Source organism: Nicotiana tabacum, chromosome 20 (assembly GCF_000715075.1).
Source record: "Nicotiana tabacum cultivar K326 chromosome 20, ASM71507v2, whole genome shotgun sequence".
NCBI lineage: Eukaryota > Viridiplantae > Streptophyta > Magnoliopsida > Solanales > Solanaceae > Nicotiana > Nicotiana tabacum.
In genome coordinates, this window is record NC_134099.1 from 8,250,690 (window position 1) to 8,263,169 (window position 12,480).

The window sequence follows — 12,480 nt, forward strand, 5'->3', positions numbered from 1 at the left end:
TCATGTACCACCCTTGATATAACCTTATTAGAAAAATTACTGAGGCTTATTGGTCTTAAATCAGAAAAGGTGGTAAATTCTTTTTTCTTTGGTAGAAGAACTAGGTTTGTGTGTGTTACACACTTGGGTAGCTCATGACCATTGAAAAAAGCCCTCACCATGTCGTACAGGTCATCCCCTATTAAGTCCCAACAAGAATGATAAAATTTTCCTGTCATACCATCTGGCCCCCAGCACTATCACCATTAAGTCCAAGTACTGCCACTTTAACCTCCTCTTTTATTGGTTGCTTAATCAATTCTGTATTCTGCTCAGTGTTAATCCAATTAGGATCATGCTCTATGATATCAAATGATAAAGGAGTAGCTGCTTCTGTGAATTGTTCCTCGTAGAATTTGATAGCCTCTTCTGCAATTTCTTGTTCTTCTTCAATCCAGGTTCCTCCACTGTTCTGAATTCTGTTAAGTTGAAGTCTCTTCCTCCTACCTCTCACTTGTGCGTGGAAGAACTTAGTGTTCCTATCCCCTTCCTTGAACCAAGTCATGCCTGCCTTTTGTTGCCAATATTTCTCCTCTAGTGCCAGACATTTGATCAATTCTGCCTGAACCTTTTGTAGTCTTTCCTTGTTCATCCCTGTAGGATTTGATTCATATTCTGATTCATGAACCATCACTACCTCTTCCATACTTGCTATCTTTTGGAAAATATCTCCAAATGTAGCCTTACTCCACAATGAAAGGGCCTTCTTTAATTTTTTTAACTTGTGATTAAAAAGAATAAAAGGATTTGCACTGAAATCAGCAGACCAATTCTCTTTCACCACATCTTTAAAAGTCGCATGTTCCACCCAAAAATTCAAGAACTTAAAAGGTTTTTTTATAGGTGGAGTCTCAATATCACACTTCAGATACATTGGACTATGATCAGAGCCAGTCTTTGACAAATGTTGCACCTCTATTCCTGGAAATGTTTGTTGGAACTCAACATTGGCCAACCATCCGTCTAGTCTTTTGAATATACAGTCTTCCTCTGCTCTCCCATTCCACCATGTAAATATGTTGCCTTTAAATCCAAGGTCGAATAGATTGCAAGTGTTGATGCAGTGTCGAAAATCATCAATTTCATTCAATGACACAGGTAACCCACCAAACTTCTCTTCTTCGTCCCATATTACATTGAAATCACCTCCTACAAGCCATGATGCATCCATATCCCTTGCCATTTCATATAATGAATCCCATAATTCTATCCTCTCAATTGCATCACATTTTGCGTATATCAATGTTAGGACAAACTCCACATGCGATTCAATATGAAACAATCTTAGTGTTAATTGTTGCACCATATTGTACATAACAGTTACCTCAAATACCTCATCTATAAAAGCCCAGATCTTGTTGGAAACATTTGAAATTTCCTGTGCAAGTCCTATCTTGTTTCTGTACCTTTCCAGTTTTTTTGCTTGTTGCTTTGGCTCCATTAATCCTACAAAATCATAGTGATTTTGCCTATGCATTTTTGTCAACCTTTCAAAGGCCTGCTATGTGTTGACTGACCTTATATTCCAAATGAGAGCATTCATCACTAATTATTGGATTTAGTTAGCATTCTCCTTGTGTGCACCCCAGCTTTTGGTGCTGCAAAATTATCTTTTTGTTGCTTCTTCTTACCTTTTGCTGCTGATTTTGCCTTTTCCACTTGCGTAGGTGATAAGTCACCTTTCCTTGCAGCATTCATAAGGTGTTGGGTAGTTGATTATTGATCCATGTCGTATCCTGTTTTACCAGGTTCTTCTCCTTCTTCATTGTCTTCCTTCCCTCCTGATGTAGCTCCAAATGCATTCTTTTTAGGGACCAAGGCTTTCTCTTCTCCTCTTTTTAACAGCTGCAACTGGTTTTTCTCCAATGTAACAGTAATATTAACTATTTCTGTTTTTTGTTTTGGTTGTTTCTCCTTCTCTGTTGTGTTGTGTCCTTGTGGGTCTTCTTGTGATTTCTGAATTTGATCATCTTCTGTTCCTCCAAGATCATTTACCTCTGGGCCTCTTCCTTCATAGTTACTAATTTCTGTGACTTCTGCTGTCTGAAAATTATTGATGTGCTCAACATTTTTTGATCCTTCCTTTATTAAATAATTACCAGTTGTATTGTTGTCATTGGCATGGATCTCTCCATTTATACTTTGCTCATCTTCTTCTTTGTCATTCTCATTGGGTTCCTCATCAGCTTGTGCTCCTAGTGGTACTTCTTTCTCCTCTGAATCGTATTCCTTTTGTGCCTCCTATAGCCTGCCTCCACATTCTTGCACTCTTTCTTTAAATGTAGACGATTTTGACTCTTCTGCTTGAGAATTTGGATTTTTATTAAGTACCTTGTTCACTAATGTATCTTGTGATGGGATTTCCTGGCATGGTTTATTGATCTTCACTATTCCTTCTCCTGTTTTATCCTTGAAGCTTCTTTCTACCCATTGTGCGGTATCGTTTTTTGCTTTTGATGCCTCATTTCCATTGACTAGACCATTAGTCGAAATAATCCCCGATGAGTTAAGATGAAAAGCTTGTGCTGCTGGATTTAACTTTCCCCAATTATTGACCATATTTTTTGGTTTTTGCTTTGTAGATGCTTGGTTATGAAGTGCTAAACTGTTTGTTGCTACATTAGCTGCCACCATTGCCAATTGATTAACAGGTTCTTCCTCTTCATCCATCCCTTCTAATATTGCAAACTTGTTAGCTACTTGAACATGATCATTATCTTCATTGTCTACTGCCACCAAATCCTTATCACTGTTGCTTTGTGCTTCTACTTGTCTCTCTACAGTGCTTGTACCCTCCTTGTTCTTATTGTTTTCAAACTGCTTAGCTGGTGCCATCTCCATTCCATTATTAGTGAGACTAGTATTTTGATTTACTACATTTCTAACTTTGTTGTCCTTCACTTCCTTCCATTGCTCTTTTGCTATAACATTCACATTACCCACGACCTTTCCACTAGATAACATCATTATAGGCTATGAGTTCCCTATGTCCTGTTTCTTAGCTGTATCTGCTTGGTTGTCATTCTCCTTCTCCACATATAGTTCAGGGTGTATCCTCCAGCATTCAAATTGATCATGCCCTTGAAGTTTACAATGTCTGCAATATTTAGGCAGCATGTCATATTGAATTCTCACCCATTCAGTTCTTGTTGTTCCTTTAGCTTCGTTGACTATGTCCATCCTCACCTTTTTAGGCAGATCTGCAAGTAAGTCAACTAGTACCTTCACCCTAGAACAACTAGGTCTAATTTTATTAATTGTTGTCATGTCTAGATGCATAGGTTTACCTACTGCTGAAGCTAGAGAAAATAGACATTCCTTTACAAAAAAGGTTGGCAATAGACCTGGGAATGAAATCCAAGCCATTGCCTTGGGTGTTTCTTCATCTGCTCTAAACTTTGAGTCATAAATCAACGGCCTAAGCTGATATTGATAGCCATCCCTGTCCTTTATGTAATGAGTTTTTGATGAGAAATGAAGATAGTCCTGCCTTAACGTCATTCTAATTAAAATATGTCTATCCCTTAGAAAACCAATGTTACATTCACCTTTAATTCCGCATTGAATTGGTATTAACTTACACAGTTGTTGAATTTCTGGGCTTCCATAAGAACATTTACCAACTATTGTATATTTTAATCCTTCGATGATATCCATCCTTTCTACTTCTGCTTCTGTGAACTGAATAACATGTTCTCCATTCAGTATTGTAGGTGGACGAATAGGAATTGGATCAACTTCCTGTTGCTCCTGCATTGCAGCATTTAAAGTGCTAGGTTTCAGAAATTTGGAGTAATCCATCGGCTGTTTGTTGTTATTTGTGTTCCCTGATGTTTGTGCAATGTTTGGAGGAGGTTGTTTAGGCAGCGCAGCCTCCAAATGTGGCTGGACACCTGTCTGTGTCCATTACAGTTGTAATTCTTTAGCACTTTACTTACATGACACAGGTGCAACAGCTTTGCAAGAAAACGATGCTACTGTAATTTGAACTAACTTTACTTTATTTACTGCGTATGACTGTGAATCCAATTTCACAATCTGAAATGAAGCTTAGAAATCAAACCAATATTAGAAGAGAAGAGAACACTTTCACGTTATCAAAACAAGCTATTGTGCTCAATAGTAGCGCTAGAATTAGCTGAATTGCTAGAATTGAATGAAGAACACTGTCTGCTACAGTAACTCATGAAAATGAAATTAAGATATACAAAAATTGACTATAGATCTGAATATGAAACCAATTAGGTATTATTCGTAAGGAAATTATGTATCTTTTGACACCAAGTTTGGTTAGTTCCACCACCGGATTCCGGAGTTATGACCGGAAAATGATGACGAAATTACTATTCCTTCTCTTCCTAGAGAGAAGGCAGTCGCCTTAGTGTTTTTTTTGGAGAGGATATCCTTGCTTGTTCTTTTCTTTTTAAGTATATAACTTTTTTGCCTACCTTTTTTTTATTAGGGTTTTCCATTCATGGCATCATCCCCTCATCTATTCCCACTTGCAGACTTTCTGTAAGTTATGTACAAGAGCGGATTTTGAGCATTTCTTCCTCCAAGAGGAAAACTATTGAAGCCCATGGGTCTGATGATGAAGAGGGTACCGAAGAAAGTTCCCTAGTAAGAAAACCTCATGTCAGAAGGCACGTGGTTTTAAATGATGAAGCCCATGTCTCTCAGGACCTCCCTCTAAGTTTAATACCTTTTATCTCGTTGATGAGCCAGAGAATGTCCCTTTGGATATTTCTGATGAAGACGTTGGTAACTTATACAACCCTCCCTCGAGTCTTTCTAAAAGTATGTTTGCCCATGGATTTGAGGGTGAAGAAGGACTCGGGCTTGTTTCTGAAAAACTCCCACTTGCTTCTCTTCCAGTGTTGTCAGTTATGTTATGCCCCGCAATATTACGATGATGTTACGCTTCGCAGTATTAAATTACGACGATGTTTCACTCTGTAGTATTGTACATAAATTTGTCATAAGGTAATTGACATCAGTCCAAGGAAAAGATTATTTGGAGATTATAAGGATTATGCCAAGTGATGAGTAAATTGGTGAAGGTGAGAGGAGAAGCAAGTCAAAGAAAATAAATTTTCGTCGAAGTTTGACATTTTGGGATAAAGTACGGTCCGAGCTAAATACTCGGTATTTATGGACTAGTACCATACAAGGTACTACATGGCCATGATAGTAAGGCGTATAAAGTATATTAAAAGTAAATAATATTTTAAGTAAATTGAGGTAATCCTTAATTATGTGAGTAAGTGGTTAATTATTAGATTTATAGATAAATATTTAAGTGAAATTTGTTGGATAATTATAAGGGGATAACTATACATGTGGGGGAATGTAAGTGTAAAAATAAATTGCTACCTAATCAAGCCTAAAGGTAGTGGTGGCACTACTTATATTCATATCTCATTTTTGGGTGTAAAGATGCTAATTAAGAAGGCATTTCTTGGTTCGCAAAGTGAAAAGGCATATACGGATGAAAGCTTAATCAAAAGTCACACATTATATTAGCAACGTGATTCAACAACTTCAAAGGAAAGATTAACAACTTATGATCAAATTCAAAGGAAATTTCAGCAACTTATTCAAAATACTGGCAACGCGATTTTGCTACAAAAATCATACAAGACTACGTAATATTATAGCAATGAGATCTTGCGATTCTAAGGGAGTACGGTGCAATCTTTCTCAAAGAGTATTATACGGATTTTCCCTACTTCGGGTATATTAAGGGTTAGCCCTTCCTTCATTTTGGCATGATCCCGTAATACCAAAAATCCGGGAAATTATGTTGAATTGCAATAATGCAAAAATTGTTTATGCAGTGGAAAATAATGAGAGAACAATAATATATTGATTATTATGTAAGGATTTCATAATTGAAGGCGTTGAGATACTTTTATTACTAACACACTGATATTTTTACGATTTCGACATAAGTTATACCAAAGTGTAAAATAATCCTGGTTTAGTCAACGAGCATAAGCTTACAAACACCATATGTCATTACATAAAAAAATGAATGACTAAATAATAAGGAAATCCATTACATGAGTTTGATGACGAGACATAAAAAGAAATTCATATTCTGAAATTTTTGTACATTTTTCTAGTCTCATAGTCGATGGGCAGGCCCCTATTGGGTATCCTATGATCAGATGGTAAGTTATATACCGAGCCTACTATGACCGAGCACCTATGAGCGAGCCCAGTTGGTCGAGATACAGAGCCTAGTATGGCCGAGCATCTATGAGCGAGCTTACTACGGTAGAGCAGTTATATATATATATATATACCGAGCCTTATAGGGCCAAACAACTATTTTACTTACTATATTGAGAGTTGAGTCAGTATCAACATGTAATCATATCTTTAGATTATCTTTGACTTCCAGTTACTTGCACTTATTATATTATCAGTTCAGTTTCAGCTTTCAGTATATTGCCTTACATACTCGGTACATTATTTCGTACTGACGTTCATTTTTTGGAGGCGCTGCATTTCATGCATGCAGATTCAGAAAGATAGGCGGGTAGACCTCCTCATTAAGTGTTGCTGGAGTTCAGCTTGATCGGTAAGCTCCATGCCTTTCGGAGTTGTCGGGTCTAGAGCTTTATGTACATCTTGTATATATATGTATATATGGTATGAGTAGGTCGGGGAGCTGTTCCGATCACACTACATCCATCAGTAGAGGCTTGTAGACATATCCTGTCAGTTAGTGCAATATGTTGGGCTTATAGGCCTTGTATGTATATTTGGTTGGTTTGTCAGCTGCAATAATTATGACGGCCTTGTCGGCCCAACTTTATATTGATATTTAGTCAGCATTCATAGTTGTCTTGCAATGTGGCTGTTGATACCCAATTTTTCCTCAAACTATTTTTTAAATTTGTATATATGCCTTCAAAATCACTTTTTATAATAATTGGTATTTTTTCATTATTTTCCATATTATTATCTATTTATTTTCTATTTTATTCAGTACTTTATATCTAATAATTATTCATAAATTACATTACAAGTAATTTCAAAGTATCTATTAGCTCAATATATCATTTTTAATCCTATTAGGATTTAATTATTTCACAAATTAGCCAATTTGGCATTGTTTGGCTATAATTACAATAATTTTACAATTATAGCCTAATTGTACACTTTATGCTATTTTAATTCAATAATCGGTCCTTTTGTATTTTAAAAATTAGTTAATTACCTTAATTCTACCTATTTAGATTTAATTTCATTTTATCTAATTATTAGATGTTTTTATTAATTATTTATCTAATTTTAATAGGGTATTTAATAATTAGCCACTCCCTATTTAAATTCTAGCCTAAATCCAACCGGACCCCTAACCCAATTAAATAACCTACCAGATCCAAGCCCAAACCCAAACCATACCCAACCCAATCTCTGGTCCAGTCTGGACCGTTGATCAAATCTAATCAATGGTCCAAACTCCCCCAAATCATATTAAACCCTAATGACTACCCCCATCTCGCATTTCCCCCCTCTCATTCTCTCTCAACCGGTCTCTCTATCTCTGTTTTTCTCTAGAACCTTATCATCTCCCCTCCTATCCGATGGACCTTGTCCACCTTCTCCGGCCACCTCCCTCGCCGGAAACCATGGCCTCTCATCATCTCCTAGCCCCTGCTTCACCCCACACTGCTTTGACACTACCCTAAGGTCCTCAGGTGAACCTAGAGCGGTTCAACTCCTACCCATGGTCCTTCATGTCATTTTTCGGCAACCTCAGGCTGTTCGAGTAAGATCTATGACTTTTTCGGTTAAAACCGGTAACCCTTTAAGGTTTTCTCATTTTCTCTGGGTTCTCTAAAACCCTAACTCTTAAGATTTTCCGATTTTCTTTTAGATCTATCTTAGATCTGTGTATACTATGAGCTTTTGTTGTTTTTCTCTAAGGTTTTTTTTCGATTTTTCTAAAGTAACTCTCCATCTTCAAACTAGTGTTCTTAAATACCTTCTCAAAACGCTTCTTTCTTCTGATTTTTTGTATTAATCTACGAGTCTGTATGGTTAAAGCGTTTGTTTAAGTTTTCTCCTCTATTCGAGTTATTCTGTTGAAAACCCTATTTTAGTCTCTTAAACTTCTTAGACCTGTACAAATCTGAGAAGGATCGAACTTATTTTTTACTTGTTTTCATGGAAAATCTCTTGATTTTTGAATGGCTTGTCATCTTCCTAAACTAGGGTTTCTGAAAAATCTTTTTTCGAAACGCTTTCTGGTTTTATCATCTGCGTTTATGTGTTTTGACTGATTTTGTTCAGTTCTTCCTTGACCCTAACTAGCCTATGTCAAAACCCTAATTTTTTACGGTTCTTTGTTTGTTTTCTGTGTATTAGCATGACTTACTGATTCTCATGTTTCTTTTGAGTTCTTGTGATTTCTTGTGACTGCCTTGCCTTGATATGCTTCTACTGAGTTTCTTAGCCTAGACTTGCACCAATTCTATGTGTTTGTGCTCATCTTGACTGTTTGCATCAATACTCACATCTTTCTCACTGATTCAATATTGTTTGATCTTCATGTTTTGCTGGAGTTGTGTGCCAATTCTTGACTACCCATGTCTTGCTCTATTTATATGTTAAACATGCTGACTCTTTTGCATGACTTTCTCTTGATTCTAAATTTCTTATTACTTGGTGTGATTTGAAAATTTTCCTTTGGACCCCCTGAATCCTACCTTTCTACTTAATTTGATTAGTTGCTTGCCTTAATTAATTCACCCTTGCCTTGTCTGCATTGCTACTTAATTCTTTTTGATTATTTCCTTAGTTTGAAAACTTTCTGAACTTAGCCTTAATTACCTATTCTATACTGGTACTATTTTGAAATCTTTCCATATTTGTTATACTCCAGCCGTGTATGATTATTTTCCTTACTTATCACCTACTCTTTACCATTTACACTGACTCCCTCAATTAAAGAGAGATTAGAACCAATTTTTTATACTGAGTTCTATAATTACTGAAGAATTGATTCTTGCCTATTTTAACCAGTTTTCAAACTACTATATAAATGACTCTCTTCTACAGTCTTAAAAACACGAACAATGGTTGAGAATACACACACACACACACACTCAAACTCTCTCTTCTTTCTTTGCTACTTGTGCTAACTGCTTGTCTAGTCGGCTGAAAGCTAAGGCTAGACTGCGGAACTCTACTTGCTTTACTTTCTGCACTTTACTTCCTTAACTGGTATGTTCCTAGTTCAATTCTGAAACTCAACTCTATGTGCTCCATGTCTGTTAATCCATATCTTCTTCTGCACTAATTTAATGGCTTATGTGTTTAATTGCCCTTCTTGTTTACTGCGTTATTCAGTATGCTTAAGTTTTGCCCTCTATTGTTCAAGTGTGTAATCAGCATGTCTGGGTCTCACTTGTCTTGTATGTTACTGGGCCAGCATGTTTACTTGAGTTCTTGTTTATTCCCCTCAACTAATATGCCCATAGACTCCTAATGTATTTGATTAACACTAAGTAGTATGACTAACTCTGTGTAATAGACCCCTTCCCTGTAATTCAGCATGTCTACTATTTTCTTACATTTTTCTACTACTATTCTGCCCTAACCCCCCTTTCCCCCAACACATTATAAGCATGTGTTTGTGACACCCAGTCACCATGTGATCCTGAACCCTCCCCCTACACCTAGTGAGTAACTCTATTAAGCTCCTGGTATGAACACTTTGTGATAAACTATTGCGGTGACTATTTCAGTTCTGTAGTACTTCTCTGGTGTTAAGCTGAGCGCAAATATGCTTTCACATATGAATTGCTTGTCCCAATTCCTCCTTTCCCTGTTTGTGTTTGAACTATGTATGTTGGTTTGGTCTTGTCACGACCCTAAACCCAAACCCGACCGTGATGGCGCCTCTCGTGAAGACAAGGCCAGCCAATTAAACCCAATTCACTTTTTAAACAGTTAAACATCATAAAAACGGTCTAAAACATGATTTAATAACACTAAGTAGCAGATAATATCAATGAAGTACGGAAGTACAACCCAACACAACCCTAACCGGGGTGTCACTAGTCACGACCATCTAACAACACTGAATACCCCAAAAGTAACTACAGAGTTTAGTACTGAGCTAAGGACATAAAGGAAAAGAGATAAGGAAGAGCTCCGGGCTGCGAACGCCAACACCTACCTAAAGACTCCTCGAATCCGCCTGATGGTGGAATGATCAGCACTCGGGAGCGGGACCAGCTACGCCTGAATCTACTCACAGGGGTGCATGGAGTAAAGTGATTACTCCAACTCCGTGAGTAACAAATATAAATAACGACTGAAAGTAAGAAAACACATAAGGCACAAAGCATTCTATAATGAAGCAGTAAAGCCATTTAAAAATAGTAAATCAGTGAAAGATAGGTAGAATTCTTTAACTCAAATGTAGTTTCATGAAAAAGCCTTTTTAAATGTATAAGTAGGTAATTGACAGTCAATTATAAAAAGTAAACACATAAAGGCTCGCCCCTCGGGCACAGTATCAATAAAATCCGCCCCTCAGGCAACATCTCAGAATGGTACCAGCCCCTCGGGCTTAATCTCACATCACAATGGGTACCCGCGCTTACTAGGGGTGTGCAGACTCCTGGAGGGGCCCTTTACGGCCCAAGCACTATATCAAGCCATCTCGTGGCATCATCACTAGGCTCTCGGCCTCATATCAATCAAGCCACCTCGTGGCGTACATATCTCAGGCCCTCGGCCTCAAATCAATATCAGTGTTTCCTCACAACATAAGCCCTCGGCCTTCTCAGTCAAAAGTTCTCACAAGCCCCTCGAGCAATAGTAAAATAGTGTTTCTCAGCCCAAACATCATTTAAAATATCATTTAAGTAATTAAAACTAAGTAAACATGGCTGACTATGAAAATTGTGGAAAATACCATGACTGAGTTCAAGTATAAAGTCAAAAAAGTGAGGAAATATCAATAAAAATCCTTGAAGGTTCCAAATAGTTGACACGAAGCCCAAATATGGCATTCAACCCAAATAATGATGATATCAAATGGATTTCAGTCAAATACACAGTAAAATTATTAATCGGGACGGACCAAGTCACAATCCCCAATAGTGCACTACCCCATGCTCATCATCAAACATGTGCCTTACCTCAATATAGCACTACGATGTGCAATCCGGGGTTTCAAACCCTCAGAACATCATTTACAATCATTACTCACCTTGAACCGGTCAAATCTCTAGCCCGCGATGGCTTTGCCCCTCAAATCGGCCCCCACTTGCATCGAATCTATCCAAAATCAGAACGAGGACGTCAAAATATGCTAAGGGAACGAAGCCTAAACGAAAACAATCAATAAACGGCACAAATCCCGAAATTACCAAAACTCGATCCCTGAGCCCACGTCTCGGAATTCAATAATTTTTACATCAATAGATTCCTTATCTCCCCATGAGTTCATACATATCAAAAGTTATGAAATCCGACCTCAAATGGTCCTTCAAATCCTCAATTAAAGGTCTAAGTTCTCAAGTCCTAGTTTCCCCAATTTTAACACTTAATTTCCATAATTTTTAGCTCTAATCCGTGAAATAATAGCATAGGAACGAGTTTTAAGTCCAAATTTCTTACCTCAATGAAGTTCCTTTGAAATCCATCTCTCAAATCGTCCAAAATGCTCCAAAACCGAGATAAAAATGGTGAAATAGCTCAAAATTTACGAAGGCCACATTTTATACTTTCTGCCTAGAACTTTCGCATCTGCGGCCCAATACCCGCTTCTGCGTTACTGCATATGCAACAAATAACCACTTCTGCAGTTCCTCACTTAAACTCCCATTTCCGCATCTACGATCCCTCATCCACATCTGCGACATCGCAGATGCGGTCCACCTCACTGCTTCTGTGGTCCTTGACTCCCTCAGCACTTTCCTCTTCTACAACCTCCCTTATCGCACCTGCGGTCCCCAATCCGCAGGAGTGAAAATACTAGAAGCAGCACTTTCAGCAGCTGCAACAAATTTCCAACTTCTCTGATAACCATCCGAAATCACCCCGAGGCCCCCAGGACCTCAACCAAAAGCACAAACATATCCCAATACCTTATTCAAACTTGTACCAATCTTCAAAACACCTCAAACAACATCAAATCAACCAAAACACATCGGATTCAAGCCAAAATTCCAAAAATCTTCCAAATTATGCTTTCGATAAAAACCCCCACCAAACCATGTCCGAATTACCTGAAATTTACACACACATCCCAAATGACCCAACAAAACTACTACAACTCTTGGAATTCCATTCTGACCCTTATACCAAAATCTCTCATATCAACCAAAAAATGCCAAAATATCTACTTCACCAATTCAAGCCTAAAACTACTCTGAACCGCAAAAACTCATTTCGATCACACTGCTAAGC

General features: G+C 37.6%; 1 protein-coding gene across 1 annotated transcript; it reads right to left on the minus strand.

Annotated features, from left to right (window-relative positions):
• Positions 1 to 214: 214 nt before the first annotated feature.
• LOC142174219 (uncharacterized) lies at positions 215 to 1,516 on the minus strand. The gene has a single exon (XM_075240014.1). It carries the CDS (start codon positions 1,514 to 1,516, stop codon positions 215 to 217), a length of 1,302 nt encoding a protein of 433 aa, XP_075096115.1.
• Between the last annotated feature and the right edge of the window lie 10,964 nt (positions 1,517 to 12,480).